The sequence below is a fragment of the Nerophis lumbriciformis genome, linkage group LG31, assembly GCF_033978685.3.
Source record: "Nerophis lumbriciformis linkage group LG31, RoL_Nlum_v2.1, whole genome shotgun sequence".
In the NCBI taxonomy this organism is placed as follows: domain Eukaryota; kingdom Metazoa; phylum Chordata; class Actinopteri; order Syngnathiformes; family Syngnathidae; genus Nerophis; species Nerophis lumbriciformis.
Window position 1 is genome coordinate 18,266,049 of NC_084578.2, and position 26,452 is coordinate 18,292,500.

Here is a 26,452-nt window from a genome sequence, read left to right on the forward strand (position 1 = left end):
AAGAACAACTGCTTTTTTGTGTGCTGTGTGTATGAGCCACACCGCTGTTACCAAGGTGAGACCTTCAATGTTTCGCACTGTTCAGAAATCACATTTTTTAATTTATTTTTGCATACTCCCTATGTCAATTGGCATACCCCACTATGGTAGCCTAGAAATCAAAGAAATAAATAATTAAAAATACATGCCTGAGGTGTGCGTGTGGCCGACTAGGTGAAGCAGTACGAACGTAGCACTGCTGCTCTGCACCGCACTGAAGCCGAATGAGTCGATAAAGTTGGACATTTATCCACAAAAATATGAAGACGCTGTTGATGGTGTGTTTGACAGAGAAGTAGCTCACAGGACATACATAAGAAGTCTGTTCTCCCAGGTAAATTCTGTACATTATAATTACATTACTCAAATTATGACCCTGGGTGAAACGGTTGCGAAACTAGCTAAAAAAGTTGGAATGCTAGCAAGCTAACGTGAGCATGATAATAGTTAGCTTGTGTCACATACCGAGTTATATGACTCTGGCTGGGGAATTTGAGAAAATATAGTACTTTTAGCAAAAAAAGTCAGCACTTTAATGTTAGCATGCTTACGTTTGCATGCTAACAGTGTACAAGTGTCACGTACCAAGTTACATGACTCTGGGGTAAACGATTGCAAAACTAGCGCAAAAAGTTAGCATGCTAATTTTAGCATGCTAGCAAGCTAACATCAGCATGTTGTCAGTTAGCATGTGTCACATACCAAGTTTTTTGACTGTAAGGTGCATGGCGGTCTAATTAGAGAAAAAAACAATTAGAATTAGCTAAAAAGGTAGCATGTTCATATTAGTATGCTGGCATGCTAACATTAGCATGCTAGCAGTTAACAAGCGTCACATACGAAGTTATATTACTCGAGAGTAAACGGTTGCAAAATGAGTGCAAAAAGCTAGCACTTTAATGTTAGCATACTAGCATGCTAACATAAACATGCATACAGTTAGCATGTTTCAAATACCAAGTTTCATAACTAAGGTGTATGGCTGCAGAATTAGATAGAAAAAGCGTAAATTTAGCAAAAAAAAATTACCACGTTGATGTTAGCATCCTCACATGCTAATGTCAGCACGCTATGTGTTAACATGTGTCACATTCCAAGTTATATAACCCTAATGCGTATGACTGTGGAAATAGACCAAAAAAAAGTGTAAAATTAGCTGGAAATGTTCTAATGCTAATGTTAGTATAGTAGCATGCTAACATTAAGCTAGCACATGGCTGGGTAAGAATAAACACCAAAACGCAGTATTTGTTGGTGTAGACATAGAAAGTAGCATAAAACGTTAGCATGCTAATATGAGATACACTAGCAAAAAAAAAGCTAGCATGCTAACCTTCTCACAAGTATGTTAGCACTTAACATGCCTACTGTAATTGTTGGTAGTACATTATTTTGTATTGTTTTTTATCAATATTCATTGTCTAGAAGTCAATTGTTTTTATCTAAAAGCTTCTTACATGTTAAAATGCCGTTGTTTCGGGGTGCCCGGGGCAGAACAATAAATACTCGATTAATTTCAGGAGACAAAATTAGATTTTGGATTATGAGCTTAATATAAAAACAATTTAACTCATACCAGTGTGCAGTATTTTGTTTTGTTTTTATTTGCGTGATATCAAATGACAGCTATGCAACTACTAAAAAAAATCATGTAACTCATCTGTGTATAAAGCAAGGCTAATAAAAGCTGTCAACTACAGTTTATCCACACAGGTCAAACAAATGCAGGTGTAAATACTGCATTTTGAGTACATCGAGAAGATGAAGGCTTTGTACGTACACTTCCCTATATTGACATGTGTGTGGGACATACTTGCCAACCCTCCCGATTATCCCGGGAGACTCGCGAAATTTCAGTGTCTCTCCCGAAAATCTCCCTGGGCAATAACTCTCCGGAATTTCTCCCGATTTCCACCCGGACAACAATATTGGGGGCGTGCCTTAAAAGCACTGCCTTTAGCGTCCTCTCTCACCTGAAAAGGAGACTATTATATATGTCTCCGTTATCCATAGGTTTATCTATAACCCATAAAGTAGGCAGGCACGGAGCTATTTCTCAGCGTGTGTTTATTCCAGCCTGACACACAACGTCCGGATTCCCATCATGCATTGCTTCAAAACTAAGGCAAGTAGTAATGTCCAAAAACATAACAGAGACGAAGCAGAAGAACGAAGAAGAGACATGGCGACGACGAGTAAGAAGAAGAAGTACGCTTGCAAGTTCCAAAATTATTGGGAAAAAATAATTTCAGTTCATCCAGGACAGCTCGAAGGGGAAGGGGTATGCTGCCTGCAAATTTTGTAGATCAGACTTCTCCATTGAACACGGTGGCCGAACGGATATACTCATTCATGAACGGATTATTTATATATATATAAGAAATACTTGAAAATATATACACCCCCCCATGTCAACACCCAAACACCCCCAACCCCCATCTCCTGAATTCGGAGGTCTCAAGGTTGGCAAGTATGGTGTGGGATACGACAGTACATGCAAGACACCGCGCCTACCTTCGTTCAGGATCGTTTCCCTGCGGCTTCCGTCTATGTTTTGTCTTCCGATGAGAAAACTGGTGGTGTCAGCAAAATAAACATGCCCCGACGACGCGTGGTAGTCGATAGCTCGAGGATTGACGAGGTCTTCAATCGGCACCATGTGCTCGTCGCTCGACTTGACGTTCATGTCCATGCCTCGGATGATCCCGGGACGCCCTTTGCCGTAGAACATGAAGAGATCACTTTTGGGCTCTAAGAAGCAAGAAAGGAGAGACCATTTCACTGTTATTGTCAATTAATTGGGTCTAATTTTTCAGGGCTGACCCTCGCATTATGCGCTTTCAGCAAGCACATTGTTCTGAAGTGTTAGCCAAAGCCGGAACTATCAATTCACTTTAATGGAGACAATGACCAATGCCAATGGAAATTTGCGATCATCTATCATGCTTGTGCTAAAAAAAAAAAAGTTGTCTGGCATTGCACAAAGAAAACCCGTGAGCACATAGACGATGGCAAATACTTACCTTGGCTGTGGACTCTGTCTTTGATCTAAACCAATGTGGTGTCTCAATAGAAGGACAAACAGTGAAGCCTAGAAAGCTGAGGCAGCTCCTCGGCGGCCTGTCTGCCGCTTAGGCTCTATGTACTCCTACCCTTTGGGATCCTTTGTAGAGGCAAGAGGATGAATGAAGGAGGGCTTCCAGGGAGAGAAACAGACCTCTCCTCACTCTCAGTCCCTACCCACGAGACTACAATGCTGTGGGTGAGGACCACACATGCCTCAATTCAATTCATCATTTTGTGAGGGAGAAACCAACTACCCAGGAGGCAATTAAGTCTTGCAAGAGAAGAGACCCAGATATCAAACTCCAATGTGACCATGGTAAGAAAAGCACTACAATTTAACACACAATGTGTGTAGAAGGATGGAAAGTACGGGAAGGAGAAAAATAGAGCATACCCTCACCCTCAACTGTAATGTAAATTTGATCTACTGCCTTTATTGCTAACTAAGTGTTTTTTCATGAATCGATCACACAGGTTAAACAAAATAAATTAAGCAAACTTTAAACCTCATTATAGCAAACAATCAATCCAAATTGCAGTATGCTGACAGCTTTAAATAATTTTTCAAAGAATCAGAGTCTATCCGAATACTTTTAATCAATGTCATTCCGCAGCAGATTAATGCACCATCTGCTCTATTATGACCTTATGTTGTCCTTTTCAGGCGTTCATTAGGAGTGCTTGCAATTAGCAATGTGAACGACAGTCCTAAAAACATCCCAACAAAAATAATCAGGATAAATGAAAATATCTGTCACAAGCTCTAAAAAAAAAAATCATTGAGGAACGTATCACAGGTGATTACTTGCTTGCATAATTGAAATTAGCTTAAAGGGGTCATATTATGATTTTTGTTTTTCCATTTTTAAAACACTTTCTTTTGGTCTACATCAGTGTTTTTCAACCTTTTTTGAGCCAAGGTACATTTTTTTGTGTTGAAAAAATCCGGAGGCACACCACCAGCAGAAATCACTAAAAAACAAAACTCAGTTGACAGTAAAAAGTTGTTGTCGCAATTGTTGGATATACCAAGCATGCATCAATATAGCTCTTGTCTCAAAGTAGGTGTACTGTCACCACCTGTCACATCACACCCTGACTTATTTGGACTTATTTGCTGTTTTCCTGTGTGTAGTGTTTTAGTTCTTGTCTCGTGCTCCTATTTTGTTGGCTTTTTCTCTTTTTTTGGTATTTTCCTGTGGCAGTTTCATGTCTTCCTTTGAGCGATATTTCCCGCATCTACTTTGTTTTAGCAGTCAAGAATATTTCAGTTGTTTTTATCCTTCTTTGTGGGGACGTTGTTGATTGTCATGTCATGTTCGGATGTACATTGTGGGCGCCGTCTTTGTTCCACAGTAAGTCTTTGCTGTCGTCCAGCATTCAGTTTTTGTCTACTTTGCAGCCAGTTCAGTTTTAGTTTCGTTCTGCATAGCCTTCCCAAGTTTCAATGCCTTTTCTTAGGGGCACTCACCTTTTGTTTATTTTTGGTTTAAGCATTAGACACCTTTTTACCTGCACACTGCTTCCTGCTGTTTCCGACATCTACAAAGCAATTAGCTACCGGCTGCCACCTACTGATATGGAAAAGTATTACACGGTTACTCTGCTGATCTTTAGACAGCACCGACACTCAACAACAACACATCATTTGCAGACTATAATTACTAGTTTGAAAAAAATATTTTTAATCCAAATAGGTGAAATTAGATAATCTCCCATGGCACACCAGACTGTGACACTGGTCTACATAACATGTTCTTTGGTCAACATTTTGAATAGGTTATGTTTTTTGTAGACCTATTTCCAATATTTGGCTGCATTAAAAAATTGTTTATTTTGAGAGGCGCATTTGTTAGATGCAAAGGAAGCCCTCCTTACCACGCTGACGAGTCTTTTGTCCCAACAAGGCCAGGGACAGAAAGTAAGAAAAATCCCAGCTCCAAATCTGGTACCAAACTCTAAGGTTAAACTTCTTTCAAGTCATTATCCGTCCGATGCTAAATTGACCAAAAAATGCTTTTATATTCTAAAACAGTTTAATTGTTCTACTGCACTGCTGTTTTGAAACCTTATAAACAATAGAGGCCCGAGCCGGTTATCTAGTTAGCAATGCTACTGCCCAGGCTACTTCATTGTTTGCGGACTAAAATACTAACTGGTCCAAACATAGTAAGCACTGATCCAATTCAAAGTACGTTTTAGAAAAATCATTCTTTATTTTGCCGAATGACTGTGACGCTATTGTCTTACAGTAGAAGGCTAAGCTACCGTATCATTCACACACTTATAACATACTGTTATTACTTACTGTTTTATTCTCTCCCTTTTGCCATAAATAGTAGTCAACGACTCCGCCATTAAACAACGTTTTTTCGGAAAATCCATCTTTTGTGAAGGTTTGTGGTTAAAGCATGACAAATTTTTTGCACACACACGGAGCTACTTTCTCACAGTTGAAGGCACATTGCCACAAATCATAAAAGTTAAAAGTAAGGCACTTTTTACTTCAAATGAGGCTAAAAGTGTGTTTAATGATTTACATCCGGATGCAGCAAGCAGCTGCAATCGATCGCCGGCAATCAACACACCTGAAGCTGATGATGAGACCTGCCTTCTTAAGCCAGCTCAACCTGCTATCCTGGGCCAGAACGTAGTTTCCTGTTCAGTATAGTAAGCCGACACATCAAGCTCTAGGTGCACTCTTTTGCTCTCTGTGTTTCTCCCCCGTCGTGTTCATTGCCTCGTGTCCTCCTTGTCGCCTCCCTGCAGCCTGCCTTCGTTCCCACGTCACGAGCTGTGTCTCGTCTCCCCGCGTACCCTCTGGTTACCTGGCTGCATCTTGGATCTCGACCTCCAGCCTGGACACGGATGACTAGGGGGGAGGAGGGAGGCGTCTCCCTCCTCCCCCCTAGACCTCACGTTTGTTCACCGACCTCTGAGCCAGCCTTACACCTCTTTCGGCTCTCGCTCAACACTCCCGGTAACACTCATTTAATTCCTATACATATTTCACACACCATACACTCTTGGGTTTAGTCACACTCCATTCCCTTGTTTATATATATATATATATATATATATATATATATATATATATATATATATATATATCTATATATATATATATATATATATATATATAGTTTTTTTTTTTTTTTTTTTTTTTTTTTTCATTTTATTTATTTATTTTTTAATTTATATGTATGTATTAGTTTTGTCCCGATACCAATATTTTGGTACCCGTACCGATACCAAAATTGATTTTGATATTTTTCGGTACTTTTTGATACTTTTCTACATAAAAGGGCACCACAAAAAATTGCATTATTGGCTTTATTTAAACACAAAATCTTACAGTACAAACATATGTTTCTTATAGCAATGTTGTCCTTAAATAAAATAGTGAACATACGAGACAACTTGTCTGTTAGTAGTAAGTAAACAAACAAAGGCTCCAAATTTAGCTGCTCACCTTATGCAGTGACATATTGTGTAATTTATCTTTCTATTATTTTGTCAACATTATGAGAGACAAGCTGTAAAAAATGTTTATTAATCCACTTGTTTATTTACTGTCAATATCTGTTTACTTTGTCTTTTAACATGATCTTTCTACACTTCTGTTAAAATGTAATAATCACCTATTCTTCTGTTGTTTGATACATTACGTTTTGAATGATACCCCCAAATTTAAGTATCAATCTGATACCAAGTCGTTAAAGGATCATACATTGGTCATATTCGAAGTGGGGTTGCGGGACCGGTACTTTTTAGAGGCGGTATAGTACCGAATATGATTAATTAGTATTGCAGTACTATACTAATACCGGTATAACGTACAACCCTAGTAGGGCTGCAACAACTAATCGATTAAATCGATTAAAACTGATATTAAAAAAAGTTGGCAATTAATTTAGTCATCGATTTGTTGGATCTATGCTATGCGCATGCGCAGAGGCTACTTTTTAAAATGTATTTTAATTAAATTTATTTATCATTATTTTTTTTTATAAACCTTTATTTATAAACTGCAACATTTACAAACCGCTGAGAAACGATAATCAAAATAATTATGGTGCCAGTATGCTGTTTTTTTCAATAAAATACTGGAAAGGATAGAAATGTAGTTGGTCTTTTTTATCCGATTATTAATCGATTAATCAAAGTAATAATCGACAGATTAATCGATTATCAAATTAGTTGTTGGTTGCAGCCCTAAACCCTAGTATGTATATATTTATACAAACAGGGCATACTTACTTTTGCATGATTGTCCATCAGAACCTAGGTTGTAGCCAACACGGCAATGGCACGTTCTGGACTTGTAGCTGCCACTCAGCAGACAAATATGGAAGCATCCACCCGATTTCCCATATGAATCCATCTCGCACGCATGTGTCCTAACTGCGAACAAGAATAGTGCAAGTAGTATTATTTTTCAGCTTAACACCCTCACGACATGGGACATGCCTTACCTGTTGTTTGTGTGACTTTATGGTAAACACGGAGGGTTTGTGTCTTTCCCAGACTTGCGAGTGTCTTGATCTCCGCTGTGACGTTGAACCTGTGGATTTGCAGCAGCTCCACAGTCAAAATATCTTTGGAAGGGTCAGAGCGGGTAGCATAGAGGTAGTTCTCAAACACAGTTAATGCATAAATATTCGACACCTGAAAAAAAGGAAAGAAGATCAAATGAGCTTTTTACCTGTAACCCCTAAAGCTAAACATTTGAGAACTGATGAGTGTTATCTCAAAGCATGCAGACAATGACAGGAGCACGGGCCAAAATACTCGACTGAGAAGCTGGCTACCTCTAGGGAGCTCGGTGCTGGACTGATACATCGGTGCCCATGCTACATTTAACAGGCTTGAATAGGCCTTGCACACAAGAAGTGGAGTTAAACTCAAGGGGCTGCGACGTGACATCAGGGGCACTAGAAACACGAGTCTGAATGTATAAATAAACAAGAAAACCACCATTATACCTATCTCTAAGGTATTGGTATTAGCCTTTGGATTTCACACGCAAACACATACATACACTTTATACTATACCGCTCCATTGCATAAGTACTTACAGTATAATAAATGCAATTCAAGCTGTTTTAATTCAATACCAGAAGTAGGTAGATTTAAGTATAGGTCAAGAAATATAAAACATATTTGACCTTGCCATAAGGACAATTTGGGACATATATGTTGATATGTTTAACGATTCATTCTAAATGACTAGAATGCTATTAATAATCACATAACTGTGTGCTAATACCAAATAAATAAAACAAATTGCATAGTTTTGGTCTTGACCTCTGTATGTATGATGAGATTATCGCAGATCTTCAAGATGCAACCTTTCAATCAAATTTGAATAATAGGATATTGAGACTGATTTGGTGGATATAAAGATTCCTTTTTTATTTATAAATGAAATTGTAAATGGGTATTTGGTGGGTAGATTTGAAATGTATTATATTGTACTGTATTTTGTGCAGGGATGTCCGATAGTGGCTGTTTGCCGATATCCGATATTGTCCAACTCTTTAATTACCGATACCAACCGATACCGATATCAACCGATATATACAGTCGTGGAATTAACACATTATGCCTAATTTGGACAACCAGGTATGGTGAAAATAAGGTACTTTTAAAAAAAATTAATAAAATAAAATAAGATAAATAAATTAAAAACATTTTCTTGAATAAAAAAGAAAGTAAAACAATACAAAAACAGTTACATAGAAACTAGTAATTAATGAAAATTAGTAAAATTAACTGTTAAAGGATAGTACTATTAGTGGACCAGCAGCACGCACAATCATGTGTGCTTACGGACTGTATCCCTTGCAGACTGTATTGATATATATTGAATATAATGTAGGAACCAGAATATTAATAACAGAAAGAAACAACCCTTTTGTGTGAATGAGTGTGAATGAATGTAAATGGGGGAGGAAGGTTTTTTGGGTTAGTGCACTAATTGTAAGTGTATCTTGTGTTTTTTATGTTGATTTAATTAAAAAAAAAAAAAAACGATACCGATAATAAAAAAAAAAAACGATACCGATAATTTCCGATATTACATTTTAACGCATTTATCGGTCGATAATATCGGCAGGCTGATATTATCGGACATCTCTAATTTTGTGTATTATATGATGATATATATTTTAACTGTGGGTCCCTGTCCATAAGCTGAGTGCTTCAAACAATGGTAACAATTACATTGCTAATACTTCCCATCGCCTTGCACCATACACTTTTAGTAGCATACACACCCCAGTACATCGTCAGTTTCAATAAACCTATTGAACTGATTCCTGCCGTTGGGTCGTCTCCTTCACCCACTGTACGTAACACATAACATCACAAGCTTGTACAATAACCGCACTATACCATGTGATCTAACTATGTGCATTCCAGTTATTATTAACCCAGCATAATATAGATTATTAAAAATTAATAGGGTGGGCAAGAACGGATTCAATTATTTAAATTTCAATTGGCCTTGAGATTTTAAGTAATGAGCTGGGTCCGAGAAATGACTTCAAATATTATTTACTGTTAATTCCTCGATACACGCAAGACATCAGAAAGAATCAAGATATTATTTTTCTTTCACCCTGTACTGTAAATTCCCCAGCTGCAAAGTTGAGGTGCCAATGTATAAGGAAATCATATATAAATAAACCTATTACTAATATAAATAATTAAAATAATCATGTTTTCTTTAGCAGTGAGAACTAAGAACCATTCAGTCATTCTCTCTGCATTCACTCTTGATGGTGGTAAGCTTCATTTGTAGCCTGGGATAGACTGACAATTCCCACCTACCAAACATTCATTAACATTCACACGCCAGTGTTAGTGGCACTGGGAGAAAGGTGTGTGAAGTGCCATAGCCAAGGACACAATAGCATTGACTACGATGGCAGAAGCTGGGTTTGTACCAGGAACCCTCAAGTTTCTGCATGGCCGCTCTACAATCCGAGCCACACCACCCGCCCACCCATCTCATCTCTGAGAGCATTTACTTCCTTTTATGTGGGATTTTGCTCAGTCTATCTTGTAAAATCCAAGCTCATTGGCATTTCAAGCCTTTCTGTGTGGGCCGCTAGCAGTATTATCATATGCAAAAACATCATCCTGTGGATGAAATACACATCTCGCATGAATTTTGTAGCTTACCTTGCCTAAAGTAGTATTTTAATGAACGGTCGGACTGCGGAAGAGTTATTTTGAAATATTTGCCCCCTGGTGTCTCTTATTCATGCACCTCGCCATAGTGAACTGACCTATGTTAAAATTAGGATGACTCATGCGCGTAAGAAGAACCAAATGTCTTAAAATAAAATGGGCCATTTAAAAATGCAAAAATGCAGTCACGCACTTGGCTTCCCTGGGTAATGGTGTGTCGGTTTTTGCCTTGGTAATCCACAACATCAATGTAATCCAGGTAGGCATCTGCCCAGTAAACCAGCTTTTTGACCACATCCAATGCCACAGCTGTGGGCTGCTCAATGTTATAATCCACCAGCCGTGTCCTGTTCGTGCCATCCATGTTGCAGCGCTCCACCTTGGCCACGTTCCCATAGTCGGTGAAGAACATCATCCTGCAAAAAAGGCAACAATGTTTCAAGAATAGAATGCTACAGATGTTGTATATGCTCTATTCATGGAGATAATGTGTTTACATTTTTTATTTAACCTTTATTTAACCAGGAAAAAAATCCCACTTTGATTGCAAACCCCAAAACCAGTGAAGTTGGCACCTTGTAAACAGAAATACAATGATTTGAAAATCCCTTTCAACTTATATTCAACTGAATGGACTGCAAAGTCAAGATACTTAACGTTCGAACTGGAAAACATTTGTATTTTTTGCAAATATTAGCTCATTTTTGCAACATTTTTTCAAAAAAGCTGGCACACGTGGCAAAAATAGACTGAAAAAATTGAGGAATGCTCATCAAACACTTATTTGAAACATCCTACAGGTGAACAGGCTAATTGGGAACAGGTGGGTGCCATGATTGGGTATAAAAGCAGCTTCATGAAATGCTCAGTCATTCACAAACAAGGACGGGGCGAGGGTCACCGCTTTGTGAACAAATACGTGAGCAAATTGGCGAAGAGTTTAAGAACAACATTTCTCAACGAGCTATTGCCAGGAATTTAGGGATTTCGCCATCTAAGGTTTGTAATATCATCAAAAGGTTCAGAGAATCTGCAGAAATCACTGCACGCAAGCAGCTAAGCCTGTGACCTTCGATCCCTCAGGCTGTACTGCATCAACAAGCGACATCAGTGTGTAAAAGACATCACCACATGGGCTCAGGAACATTTCAGAAACCCACTGTCAGTAACTACAGTTGGTCGCTACATCTGTAAGTGCAAGTTAAAACTCTCCTATGCAAGGCGAAAAACGTTTATCAACAACACCCAGAAACGCCGTCGGCTTCGCTGGGCCTGAGCTCATCTAAGATGGACTGATACAAAGTGGAAAAGTGTTCTGTGGTCTGACGAGTCCACATTTCAAATTGTTTTTGGAAACTGTGGACATTGTGTCCTCCTGACCAAAGAGGAAAAGAACCATCCGGATTGTTTTAGGCGCAAAGTTGAAAAGCCAGCATGTGTGATGGTATGGGGGTGTAGTGCCCAAGACATGGGTAACTTACACATCTGTGAAGGCACCATTAATGCTGAAAGGTACATACAGGTTTTTGGAGCAACATATGTTGCTATCCAAGCAGCATTATTATGGACGCCCCTGCTTATTTCAGCAAGACAATGCCAAGCCATGTGTTACAACAGCGTGGCTTCATAGTAAAAGAGTGCAGGTACTAGACTGGCCTGCCTGTAGTCCAGACCTGTCTCCCATTGAAAATGTGTGGCACATTATGAAGTGTAAAATACGACAAAGTAGACCCTGGACTGTTGAACTACTTAAGATGTACATCAGTTCCCAAACGTTAACTGAGTGTTGTTAAAAAGAAAGGCCATGTAACACAGTGGTAAAAATGCCCCTGTGCCAACTTTTTTGGCAATGTGTTGCTGCCATTAAATTTTAAGTTCATGATTATTTGAATATATGTTTCTCAGTTCGAACATTAAATATCTTGTTTTTGTAGTCTATTCAATTGAATATAAGTTGATGATTTGCAAATAAGACATGCACCTGGGGATAATTTGATTGGCAACACTAAATTGGCCCTAGTGTGTGGATGTGAGTGTGAATGTTGTCTGTCTATCTGTGTTGGCCCTGTGATGAGGTGGCGACTTGTCCAGGGTGTACCCCGCCTTCCGCCCGATTGTAGCTGAGATAGGCTCCAGCGCCCCCCGCGACCCCAAAGAGAATAAGCGGTAGAAAATGGATGGATGGATGTATTATGTTTTTATTTACGAATTACAAAACTTCACTGGTTTTGGGTTTTGTACATTCACATTACACATTAAAATGACAGAATGGACATCAAGTAAAACAGTTACAGATAACTGAAGCTCATTTAAATACTCTCAGTTTAGATTTAAAAGCATTTAAGGAAAAACATTCAGTCAGCTTCATGTCTCTTTGTGGCATGTTCCAAGAGCCGCTTAGGCAAAAGTGTTTTTTCCCTAGTTCAATGCAAGCAAAAGGGACAGAGAGCAACAGCTGATCGTTGGATCTCAGTGCATAAGAGTCCGTACTTCTCTGTGAAATCAATGCACAAATATATTCTGGCAAAAGTCACAGAAGACCCTCCATCCATCCATCTATTTCCTACCACTGAGCCTTGTAAATAAAAATGTACCAATGGCACTATCTCTTAGTGGACAGAGAAGGCCATCCCACCCGAGAGTACAAGTCACAGTGGTATGTCATGGCTCTAGAGTTTGTGATGAACCTCAAAGAAGCATGGTAAACAGTCCACCATCCGAAGACAGGAATGAGTAGCATTCACATAGAAAAGATCACCATAATATAGCACAGATACAAATGTGGCAGAGACAAGGCGCTATTTTACACCAAAATAAAAATGTCTTTTATTACGGAAGAAAAAACACAATTTAAGTTTTAGTTTCTTCACCAGTTGATCAATAAAAAGTTTAAAAGTCAGAGAGTCATCAATTAAAACACCAAGGTATTTATATTCATGCACCACTTCTATGACATTCCCTTCAAGAGTGTACACTACCGGGGGAGTTTGAAGCACCTTCCTATGTTTGGAAAACAGCATAAGTTTTGTCTTGTCAGCATTGAGAACCGGTTTTAAGTCAATAAGTGAATTCTGCACAGCGACAAAAACTTTCTGCAGGGAATTAACAGCCTGTTCAACAGATGATTCAGAGCAATACATAATTGTATCGTCAGCATAAAAATGCTTATTAGCATCAGAGAAATGTTCGAGATCATTGATTTATAAGATAATTAAGAGGGGCCCCAATACAGATCCCTGAGGCACCCCTTTATGAACAGTGACAAATATTGAACGAATGCCCTCATATTTAATACACCGGGTCCTGTTTTCTAAATAATTTGAAAACCAAGCGACCGTATGTCCCAACAAAATAGCGTGGTCTACTGTGTCAAACGCTTTGTAGAGATCAATGAAAAGTGAGGCATAGTACTGTTTTTTTTATCAAGCACTTCAATGATGTCATTTACCACCTTCATTGTAGCACTGATGATGCTGAGCTGTTTCCTGAAACTTGATTGATATATACCAGGCCTGGGCAATTATCTTGACTCGGGGGCCACATTTGGAGAAAAAAATGTGTCTGGGGGCCGGTATACTGTATCTATTTTTAGGAACACTAATACAAGACCTCACAATAATGTCTGATTGAATGCTAAAAACGTTATGACAGACCGCCTGAAAAAACGTAATGGAATTTTACATTTTTCTATGAAGGATAAAACACTGAATATTGACAAAATATGAACGTCACACCCCCTTTTGTTCGACATATTTTACAATCAAGTGAAACGCAACAAAAATGCAACAAACAGTGAAATATGAACGCGAAGGGTACAAAATAAACCCACCTACAATCTGATATATCTGATACATCACTAAGCTTTAGAACTTTGTTGTGAAAATCTCTGGAAACGCTTCCCGCCCACACTGCTTGGTGCCTCGTCTGAGCTGCTGTGACGTAGATCACCATAGTAACTAATTAGATGACCATAGTAACTACTATATCATCCAAAAGCGCAGATTCTAACCATTGAAATACTTTGTATAGTTCAAGACTTACGGTCATTAGAAAACATCACAGCACATCATAATGGCGGCTACAGTTTCCATCTTAAAGATCTAAAAAAAATATTTGGGAATGTCCGGCGGGCCAGATTGAAAAGCTCAACGGGCCGCATGTGGCCCCCGGGCCTAAATTTGCCCAGGTCTAATATATACAAATAATTTTATTTGAAGAGAGGAACTCTTTCAGCTGATCACAAGCAAGAGTTTCCAGAATCTTTGATAAAACACATACATTTGATATTGGCCTGTAGTTAGAAAGTACTGCTGGATCACCAACATATTTCCAAACTGATGGAATGTCTTTGTTTTTAACTGACAGATTAAACATGATTGAAAGTGGCTCTGCTATAAAATCAGCTGCCATCGTAAAAAATTAAGGCTCAATCAAGTCAGGTCCGGGGGACTTTCTGTGTTCTAATGTTTTTAGGGCTTTATGCACTTCAAGACAAGTAAAATGAGCACAATTAAAAGGATCTCCAAAAAACATGGGAGAGTCTGCACAAGGATTCCTTAAAGTTGTCCCTTTTGAGTCAAATAGAGAACTGGACGATAAAAAAATGCTGGTTAAAACAATTCAAGACTTCAGTTCGATCATCCACTGGCACTGATTCTTGAAGTACAAATGTGGGAAAAGTTGCTGTGTTTTTAGTCACAGACAGAAATTTGATCACTTTACAAAATTTCTGGGGGTTGTTGAGATTCTCAGTGGTGACCAACAAAAAATATCCTGATTTGACCTTTTTGATAAGCGAAGTGCATTGATTTCGAAGCTGTCTAAAATATGTCCAATCAGTGGCAGAGTTACTTCGTCTCATGTGATATCTGCCAGTTCTGGAGAAAACCAAGGATTTTACACCACAAAAGCACAATATGAATGGATGTTCAAGCAGTCCTTAGCAGACTGCTGTGTTTGGGATTGTGCCACCTTTATAAACATAACCTTGCAAACATGCTATTGTAGCAGCCTTAACCAGCCCATGTTATTTCTCTAAACCTCTACAGCTACATAGAAAACTACATTCTTGCTCCACTCATTCACTGGAAAAACTAAACTTGTATACAGGAACTGTTTGTATATGGAAGATTATGCATACCTGCCAAACATATCTTACATTATGTTCACTGTAACTTCTGCAAAGCCCTACACAAAATCACTTGCAATGCATCTTGTCCTTGACGGTCGCCTGAACTTCTTGAAAGACAAGATATATGCAATACAACGATGGGCTTCTCTGCCAAACTGCACCATTTTTCAAAGCCTCTAAACTCCATGTGAAGGCCACTCGCAGACCCAAATGTTGACAATCACATGTTTAAAGGGGAACATTATCACCAGACCTATGTAAGCGTCAATACATACCTTGATGTTGCAGAAAAAAGACCATATATTTTTTTAACCGATTTCCGAACTCTAAATGGGTGAATTTTGGCGAATTAAACGCCTTTCTAATATTCGCTCTCGGAGCGATGACGTCACAACGTGGCGTCACATGGGGAAGCAATCCGCCATTTTCTCAAACACCGAGTCAAATCAGCTCTGTTATTTTCCGTTTTTTCGACTGTTTTCCGTACCTTGGAGACATCATGCCTCGTCGGTGTGTTGTCGGAGGGTGTAACAACAGGAACAGGGACGGATTCAAGTTGCACCAGTGGCCCAAAGATGCGAAAGTGGCAAGAAATTGGACGTTTGTTCCGCACACTTTACCGACGAAAGCTATGCTACGACAGAGATGGCAAGAATGTGTGGATATCCTGCGACACTCAAAGCAGATGCATTTCCAACGATAAAGTCAAAGAAATCTGCCGCCAGACCCCCATTGAATCTGCCGCAGTGTGTGAGCAATTCAGGGACAAAGGACCTCGGTAGCACGGCAAGCAATGGCGGCAGTTTGTTCCCGCAGACGAGCGAGCTAAACCCCCTATCGACCCTAGCTTCCCTGGCCTGCTGACATCAACTCCAAAACTGGACAGATCAGCTTTCAGGAAAAGAGCGTGAATGAGGGTATGTCTATAGAATATATTTATTGATGAAAATTGGGCTGTCTGCACTCTCAAAGTGCATGTTGTTGCCAAATGTATTTAATATGCTGTAAACCTAGTTCATAGTTGTTAGTTTCCTTTAATGCCAAACAAACACATACCAATCGTTGGTTAGAAGGCGATCGCCGAATTCGTCCTCGCTTTCTCCCGTGTCGCTGGCTGTCGTGTCGTTTTCGTCGGTTTCGCTTGCATACGGTTCAAACCGATATGGCTCAATAGCTTCAGTTTCTTCTTCAATTTCGTTTTCGCTACCTGCCTCCACACTACAACCATCCGTTTCAATACATTTGTAATCTGTTGAATCACTTAAGCCGCTGAAATCCGAGTCTGAATCCGAGCTAATGTCGCTATAGCTTGCTGTTCTTTCCGTCATGTTTGTTTGTGTTGGCTTCACTATGTGACGTCACAGGAAAATGGACGGGTGTTTATAACGATGGTTAAAATCAGGCACTTTGAAGCTTTTTTTAGGGATATTGTGTGATGGGTAAAATTTTGAAAAAAACTTCGAAAAATATAATAAGCTACTGGGAACTGATTTTTAATGGTTTTAACCATTCTGAAATTGTGATAACGTTCCCCTTTAAAAGGGATCGAGAAGTCAGCGGCAAAGTATACTTTTTTGCATGAACTTTTAAAAAGAATTGATATTCATGAACCAATGAAATGTAGATTTTGTTTGGGTTATTGACCTACAACAAGCTTTACAGACCATTAAGGTCAGCTGATGTTAGCACAACTACTGAAAATGCTGCGAAAAGTAAAACTAAACATTGTACATCTGCCTTCAGCTTCTATCGTACCCTCAGGCTCTTGACATAAACACTCTATGTGGTAGTTTAGGGCCACAACTACTCGGCGGGTCCACCATGAACTGTCAAGCGCTGACCATGGTCAAGTCCATTTAAATATGCACTGTTTATATTTTCAATACAGAGTGATATTTGGATCTGTGGAAATTTCGATTGGATTAGCAATTTATACAATCAAACCCCAAACATGATAATAAAGACTGAAAGGGGCCACAAACAACATTTAGTTAAAGGCCACAACAAGCCTAGAGCTGGCATTGCGAACACTGCTTGGTTTTAGATTCCAGGACAGTACACCCCATTCATGATTTCATGACAAAATGTAGTTTTGAGGGCAATGTTTACTAATGTGCACACGTTTATTTTGCAATGGTTTGCCCATGTTTAGATTTATTGATTGTATAATAAAACAGCCAATTTAGAAAATAACATTGCTGAACATTAAGGGCCTGATTTCCTAATAGCTAAACAGCGTGTGCATTTTTTTAAATAGTGTGTACCATTAGTGGGCGTGGGGCGTGCAATGTATTAACACTGTGTGTGCAATTGTAAATGAGGATTTTGCAAGTACTATGCGGAACATCACCACGCAGACACTCTCATTTACTGCGCAATCATATTATCATGCCTCACCTGTGCATTTTGCTATGTTTTCAAACCTTTTAAAGCAGCCATGCAGTGCATCTACATTGCAACCACTTATTATTGTTTATTTTTTACCGCCGAATGTGCACTCATTGTTGAGAGACTACACTTACTCCGCTTGAGAAGCAAAAAAAAAATGCAAACTTATATAATTTGTTTTTCATATATCAAATATTTCAACATTATATATTATTTGCGAGAAAAAAAAAGTCTTTAAAAAAAATAAATAAATACACCAAAACGCATCAATTGAATTTGTTTTAATCTGCCTCTTAAGTCCTCTAGCACAGTGTTTTCCAACCTTTTCTGACCCAAGGCACATTTTTTTCATTGAACAAATCCAGAGGCACACAACCAGCAGAAATCATTGAAAAATGAAACTCAGCAGCCGATATTGACAATTAAAAAGTCGTTCTCACAATTGTTGGATATGACTTTAAACCATAACCAACCATGCATCACTATAGCTCTTGTCTCAAAGTAGGTGTACTGTCACGACCTGTCACATCACGCCGTGACTTATTTTCAGTTTGTTGGTGTTTTCCTCTGTGTCGTGTTTTAGTTCTTGTCTTGCGCTCCTATTTTGGTGGCTTTTCCTGTTTTGTTGGTATTTTCCTGCAGCAATTTCATGTCTTCCTTGAACGCTATTCTCCGCACCTGCTTTGTTTTCGCAATCAAGACTATTTAAGTTGTGCAGACGCTATCCTTCTTTGTGGGGACGTTGTTGATTGTCATGTTGTGTACGGATGTACTTTGTGGACGCCGTCTGCTCCACGCGCTGTAAGTCTTTGATGTAGTCCAGCATTCTGTTTTTGTTTACTTTGCAGCCAGTTCAGTTTTAGTTTCGTTCTGCATAGCCATCCCAAAGCTTCAATTACTTTTCTTAGGGGCACTCGCCTTTTGTTTATTTTTGGTTTAAGCGTTAGATACCTTTTTACCTTCACACTGCCTCCCGCTGTCGTCTGCATATTGTGATCACGACAAACCATGTTCCCGACGTCTAAAACGCAATTAGCTACCTGCTGCCACCTACTGATATGGAAGAGTATTACACGGTTATTCTGCCAAGCTCCAGACAGCATCGACACTCAACTACGGCACATTATTTGCGGATTATAATTACTGGTGTGCAAAAAATGTTTTTAACCCAATTAGGTGAAATTACATAATCTCCCACGGCACACCAGACTGTATCTCACGGCACACTAGTGCATACAATATGTCTAATGATTTTTATTTCTGACCATCCAAAATGTTGACACACACATGTAAGACGGAAGATTCTCGTCCGTCCGTCATCTCTCTGTGGAGCACGAGCAATGGTCCTGCAGCCGTGTGTAGAACAGTGTCAGTTTGCACGTGCTAAATAAAACGCAAAATAGTGCTCGCAAAACAGTGATGAGTGTTGATAAATTCACATCGCTCATGCTAAAGATTTGCATCTACTCCTCCCGGTTTGGTGGGTATTTTGATGATCGGCATATATTTTGCATATTAATGAAGACAGAGACGCAAAATGGATTATATGCCTTATTCTGCTCACTTAACAAACACAATCCACTTTGCACATGTTTAGTCGATCAGCTTTGCATGTGCTATCAGGTTTGCCCGTGTTTTAGTACATGCAAACCTTTAGCAAATAACTTTTTTAGTACAATATTTAAAAAATTGTATATTCATCCATTTTCTACCGCTTATTCCCTTTGGGGTCGCGGGGGGCGCTGGAGCCTATCTCAGCTACAATCGGGCGGAAGGCGGGGTACACCCTGGACAAGTCGCCACCTCATCGCAGGGCCAACACAGATAGACAGACAACATTCACACTCACATCCACACACTAGGGCCAATTTAGTGTTGCCAATCAACTTATCCCCAGGTGCATGTCTTTGGAAGTGGGAGGAAGCCGGAGTACCCGGAGGGAACCCACGCAGTCACGGGGAGAACATGCAAACTCCACACAGAAAGATCCCGAGCCCGGGATTGAACCCAAGACTACTCAGGACCTTCGTATTGTGAGGCAGATGCACTAACCCCTCTGCCATGTATATTATATATCAGGGGTCACCAACCTTTTTGAAACCAAGAGCTACTTCTTGGGTACTGATTAATGCGAAGCGCTACCAGTTTGATACACTTAAATAAATTGCCAGAAATAGCCAATTTGCTTAATTTACCTTTAACTCTATGTTATATATATATATATATATATATATATATATATATATATATATATATATATATATATATATATATATATATATATATATATATATATATAAAATACTTGACTTGGTGAATCCTAGCTGTAAATATACTCCTCCTCTCTTAACCATGCCCCCAACCAAGCCCCGCCCCCAACCACGCCCCCCGCCCCCACCTCCCGGAATCGGAGGTCTCAAGGTTGGCAAGTATGTCCTTAGTTTATTCATATTTATTGTTTGTTATTATATATATATAGAATATATATATACAGGGCCGGCCCGTGGCATAGGCCGTATAGGCAAATGCTAAGGGCGCCGTCCATCAGGGGGCGCCACGCCAGTGCCACAAATGTTGGAGAAAAAATAAAAAATAAAAGTTGGTACTATTATTTCTAAATACAAAAAATAATCCCACGTTAATTAAAATGCAAAGTAAAGCCTATTTAAAGCCCCCCCCCCTCCCTTCCTGTAGCATGACTCTTTTTGGACGTCACCACATCAAAAAATCAACACAAGATGCCAAAACTGTCAGGTGCCCAGGGTAGAAAAAAGAGAAAAGAAGAGGAGGAGAAACGAGAAAAGACAGAAGTAGCAGGTAGGTAACGTTAGCCTACATGAAATTATTTGTCTGTTACAGAATGTGATAGTAACCTGGCTTTTTAGCATTAAGCTAATGTTACATGATTCGGCAATTGCTAATCAATAAATAGCTAGTTCTGTTTTAACGTCGGGTTAATATTGTGGAGGGGGCTAAATTGTTATGGAAAATAATAATGTAACGTTAGGTAATTACAGTACTCCCACCTTACATTCCTCAGGGACATTTCTTTCTTTTTTTAGTTTATTTCGAACATGAACCCACTTACATCATAATACATCACACAATTTCATATCATTTCATTTTACATCATGCCCGAAAAGGAGTAGGCAGAAGCAAAGCTTATTGAATCCTACCCCTTTCCCACTTCAAAGCGTTTACAAATATATAGAATCATTTACTGACCTTTGTATATAATAAAATAACATCTATGAATTAGTATACAACAGTTTTGTAATATGTAATTAATTAATTAATTCAGTCATTATTAACATACTGAGATGAAGAATATCTTATTTTCAATAAGGTTGAAAGTATTTCTCATAATTCTTCTTTTTTGTACTCTGTAAGCACTATTATTTTGAACAACCTCTTAAACTGGATCATATCAATACAATTTTTAACTTATTTACTTAATCCATTCCATAATTTAATTCCACATACTGATATGCTAAAAGTTCTAAGTGTTGTACGTGCATATAAATGTTTGTATTAGATCTTTTAAGCAGGTGTTTTTTGTTTACATTGTTATTGCCTTCTGGTTAGCTAATGTTTGCCCTGCAGGTAATAGTCACTTTTCCACTCCTTTATATATTAGGTATAGTTGTAAGTAAAAAAAAAAAGGTCAAAGACAAAGCTATTCGGGTTCTTGTGAGTATTTACACTTCACTGCCGATGTGGGGAGGGGCGCCACCTAAAATCTTGCCTAGGGCGCCAGATTGGTTAGGGCCGGGCCTGTATATATATAATAAATCATAGTGTTAAATACTATGCCCCTTGTTGTCTGTGCCGTCTACTCCTCCCGTACACAACAACAGCAAAAGCATGTTGTTTCAACGTTGTATTTGTGTTGTAAAATATTGGTTGGAAAATGACCAATATTCAATGGTCAAATCAACGTCAGAACCCAACAATGATTAAACGTCGTCAAAAAGCATGATGCTTCAAAGTTAGGTTTGAGTTGCTCAAGGTCAGGACCAAATTCGAAAAGTTCTCAACTTTGTTTTAATGTCTTGCGCCTGCTGGGATCTGTGTCTGTAATCTATGCAGGCTTGAAGCTGACACTCGTATCATTCATTTTAGCTATAAATTAGAAATATATAATATATAACCAGAAATATCAGAGTGCTGGTTCAGGCATCTTGCAACAATAGAGGTGCCCATGGGCAGATAGTGTGCGAGCTTGAATGAGAGAGTTCCCTGTGGGGACTCTCGGTCAATTGGAAAACGCATCACCTACTAGGTAAAGCATCTCACAGTTTGACGGACCCAAGTAGCAGTGAATATTTGTTTTACATTCATGAGGTGGGACTCACTCGCTGCTGTTATTGATAACATGATGTGACGAATCACACCATGGACAACTAGGACACATGACGCGCATCACTTAAACAACAACAAAACAAAAACAACTTAAATACCAAACTGTGAATATTATTTAATGCGGTTTCTGGGCCAACTGGAATTTTTCCAGCTGAGCCAGCATAGGACTAATATGCACCACACATGCTAGCTGAACAAAAAAATAAAGTGAGAACATTAATCTACATGTATCGTGCGATATGAGGCGACTCTCGGCTTTTTGTCATGCTTTAAATTGCGAGCATGATTTAAGTTAGGAGCATCCAAGCCGCTAGATGGCGCAGCTAATGTCACAGTGAACACCGTAAGATCCGCCCCAAAACATCCACACTTACTTGCTAGCATTAGAGATCGAAATACCTTAGCAGAGTCTGGTGAATCGGGGTCTCTGATGCACTGATGCACCACGAACCAGCAATGTCATTGCCTAGCAATACTCCCAGCACATTGCCTGATAGGCATCCACTCTTTTCTACCACACCACTGATTGTGGGAGATAGCATTACTACACATATCCGCTTTTCAACACCATCACTTGCTATTTCAACCGTCCCTCTTTGGTAACTTGGCTCATTGTATATGTTGGAAGACAGCAATCAGTCCTTTTCAGTCTGCTGGAAGTGGTAAATGCTTTACATTTGTCACAGCCCGGGCGCATTCCAATGCATATTCATCTGTGCGCTGAGCGCACCTCCAAGCACACATCTGCGCGCGCCACTCCTGCTGCAGCCAGCAGCTGCAATAAATTAGCAATTTGCACACCTGTTGCTGATGAGCCCCCCGGGCTTCTTAAGCCAGTGCAAACCTGCGTTCCGGGCCAGAACATAGTTTCCTGTTTCATACAGTAAGCCAACTCGTGTCAAGCTCTATGCTCTCTCTCTCTGTATTTTCTCCTCCTCCGTGTTTCATTTGTCTCATGTTCCCGTGTCGTTCCAGCGGCATTCCTCCGTTCCCTGACGACCAGCAGTGTGTCTCGTCTCCCTGTATTCCCTCTGTTTCCTCATGCTGCCTCTTTGGATCGCGACTTCCCGCCTGGACAAGGATTTTGATGCCTTGCTCTCACCTCAGACCTCCTGCCTGTCTCTGGATCTCCGAGCTTGCCTTGCCCCCTTGGATGTCCGCCTCTCGCTCAACACTCCTGGTAACACTCATCATATAATCGCGACACATAGTCACACACATCCACATTTTGGATTAGTTTCACACTGCAAACTATTGTAAATATTAAATAATAGAGATAAAACTATCGTATTTTTCGGAGTATAAGTCGCTCCGGAGTATAAGTCGCACCGGCCGGAAATGCATAATAAAGAAGGAAACAAATATATATAAGTCGCACTGGAGTATAAGTCGCATTTTTTGGAGAAATGTATTTGATAGAACCCAACACTAAGAATAGACATTTGAAAGAATAGTGAACAACAGGCTGAATAAGTGTATGTTATATGACGCACAAATAACCAACTGAGAACGTGCCTGGTATGTTAACGTAACATATTATGGTAAGAGTCATTCAAATAACTAAAACATATAGAACATGCTATACGTTTACCAAACAATCTGTCACTCCTGATCGCTAAATCCCATGAAATCTTATACGTCTAGTCTCTTACGTGAATGAGCTAAATAATATTATTTGGTATTTTACGGTAATGTGTTAAAGGCCTACTGAAATGTGATTTTCTTATTCAAACGGGGATAGCAGGTCCATTCTATGTGTCATACTTGATCATTTTGCGATATTGCCATATTTTTGCTGAAAGGATTTAGTAGAGAACATCGACGATAAAATTCGCAACTTTTGGTCGCTGATAAAAAAGCCTTGCCTGTACCGGAAGTAGCAGACGATATGCGCGTGACGTCACCGGTTGTGGAGCTCCTCACATCTGCACATTGTTTACAATCATGGCCACCAGCAGCGAGAGCGGTTCGGACCGAGAAAGCGACGATTTCCCCATTAATTTGAGCAAGAATGAAAGATTTGTGGATGAGGAAAGTGAGAGTGAAGGACTAGAGGGCAGTGGGAGCGATTCAGATAGGGAAGATGCTTAATCTCGTTACCCTGCGTAATGACAATAAAGCTGATTCTGATGCTGTGAGAGGCGGGTGGGACCTGATATTCAGCTGGGAATGACTAAAACAGTAAATAAACACAAGACATATATATTCTCTATTAGCCACAACACAACCAGGCATATATTTAATATGCCACAAATTAATCCCGCATAACAAACACCTCCCCCCTACCGTCCATATAACCCGCCAATACATGGTAAAGCTTGACTGTCATCTTTCGGGAATGTAAACAATGAAACACCGGCTGTGTTTGTGTTGCTGCAGCCGGCCGCAATACACCGCTTTCCACCTCCAGCTTTCTTCTTTGCTGTCTCCATTGTTCATTGAACAAATTGCAAAAGATTCACCAACACAGATGTCTAGAATACTGTTGAATTTTGCGAGGAAAACAGACGACCTAATAGCTGGCCACCATGCTGTCCCAAAATGTCCTCTACAATCCGTGACGTCACGCGCAGGCGTCATCATACCGAAACGTTTTCAGCAGGATATTTCGGCGCAAAATTTAAAATTGCACTTTAGTAAGCTAACCCGGCCGTATTGGCATGTGTTGCAATGTTAAGATTTCATCATTGATGTATAAACTATCAGACGGCGTGGTCGGTAGTAGTGGGTTTCAGTAGGCCTTTAATAATTTCACACATAAGTCGCTCCTGAGTATAAGTCGCACCCCCCGGCAAAACTATGAAAAAAACTGCGACTTATAGTCCGAAAAATACGGTGCGTCCCTGCATTATGTGCCGTCTTCCCTCTGTACCGTAACAACATTATTATTACTGTATTACATGACTTCAAAAACTACAGCACTGTAGTTTTTTGTACTACTTTTGTAATATTTTTCAAAAAATTTTTTTTTCATTTAAAAGTTTGTCTTTTTTAAAGTCACGTTACATGCTAATTTTGTGCCATTTTGGGAGGGCCAAAGCATGGATTAAACTAATTATAATTCATTCCAATGGGAGAGTTGATCTAAGATACGAGTGTTTGGTGTTCTGAGTTTGGTCGTGCAACACACAGTGCTTGTATGGAATTAAATGGAAATGTAAGCAATACAAATAGACGGATAACAACTGACATCATTGAATGGCAGCCATTGGTCTTTGGGATGTTAATGGGTCAGAATAAAACAATCAATTATCAAATATAAATACAAGGTTTTTAAAATAGTTTAGAATGGTTAGAGTGTCAGGATAACATCTCGATCGAAACTTCTCTGTGGGGACTTGTTCATGTTTTCCAGGTTCTCCGGCTCCATCCCACATCCCAAAACTATGCATGTTAGGTAACTGAAGATTCTAAATTGTCCGTAGTTGTGAATGTGAGTGTGAATGATTGTGTCCGGACATGACAGTTTGTACCTTGTTAGCTGTTTTCCTGTGTTCTGCATCATTTCCTGTCTTTATTATGGTTCTAAGTCCAGTTGGACTCTTTGTTTTGCTGCATCTTCACTTTCTGTTTAGTTTTCTGCCAGCACTCCTGTTTTCTTTTTCTAATCAAGTCTATTTAGGTTCAACTGTTGCTGCGTGGGTTCCCTCCGGGTACTCCGGCTTCCTCCCACCTCCAAAGACATGCACCTGGGGATAAGTTGATTGGCAACACTAAATTGGCCCAGGTAGGTAAAAAGTGAGTGTGAATGTTGTATGTCGATTAGTGTTGGCCCTGCAATGAGGTGGCGACTTGTACCCCGCCTACCGCCCAAATGCAGCTGGGATAGGCTACAGCCCCCCCGCGACCTCGACAGGGACAAGCAATAGAAAATGAATGGATGGATTGATGTTGCTCCTTGCCAGTGCTACATTATTGTCTGCCGCGACATGACTTGCAACAGCCTTTTGCCCTCTAAAAATGAATTACAATTTTTGACCTGCACGCCGCCTTCTGTCTCTACATTCTGAGGTCACGCCATCAGCCGTCATGTGCCACCATGGCAACATGCGCCCTATGATTGGAGGGCAACTGGTCCAATGTGTACTTAAAGTCAGCTGGGATGATACCGACTCAACCAGGGTTTCTACAGGTTTTAGCACATCTAATGTAAGGGTTCGTAATGGCATTTTTAATGCCAGTTAAAACAATACAATGCCCACATGTGTGTGTGTGTGTGTGTGTGTGTGTGTATATATATATATATATATATATATATATATATATATA

The 26,452-nt window shown here is 39.6% G+C and overlaps 1 protein-coding gene across 2 annotated transcripts in view; it reads right to left on the reverse strand.

Moving 5' to 3' along the window:
• The window catches only part of lrp1bb (low density lipoprotein receptor-related protein 1Bb), a 1,021,613-nt gene that overhangs the window by 523,347 nt on the left and 471,814 nt on the right, over nucleotides 1-26,452 (reverse strand). For both annotated transcript variants that reach the window (XM_072912020.1, XM_061926507.1), the window contains 4 exons: nucleotides 10,496-10,718; nucleotides 7,581-7,773; nucleotides 7,366-7,509; nucleotides 2,554-2,790 (listed from right to left, as the gene is read on the reverse strand). In XM_072912020.1, coding sequence (XP_072768121.1) covers nucleotides 2,554-2,790; nucleotides 7,366-7,509; nucleotides 7,581-7,773; nucleotides 10,496-10,718 — 797 coding nt within the window. The remainder of the gene's footprint in view (nucleotides 1-2,553; nucleotides 2,791-7,365; nucleotides 7,510-7,580; nucleotides 7,774-10,495; nucleotides 10,719-26,452) is intronic.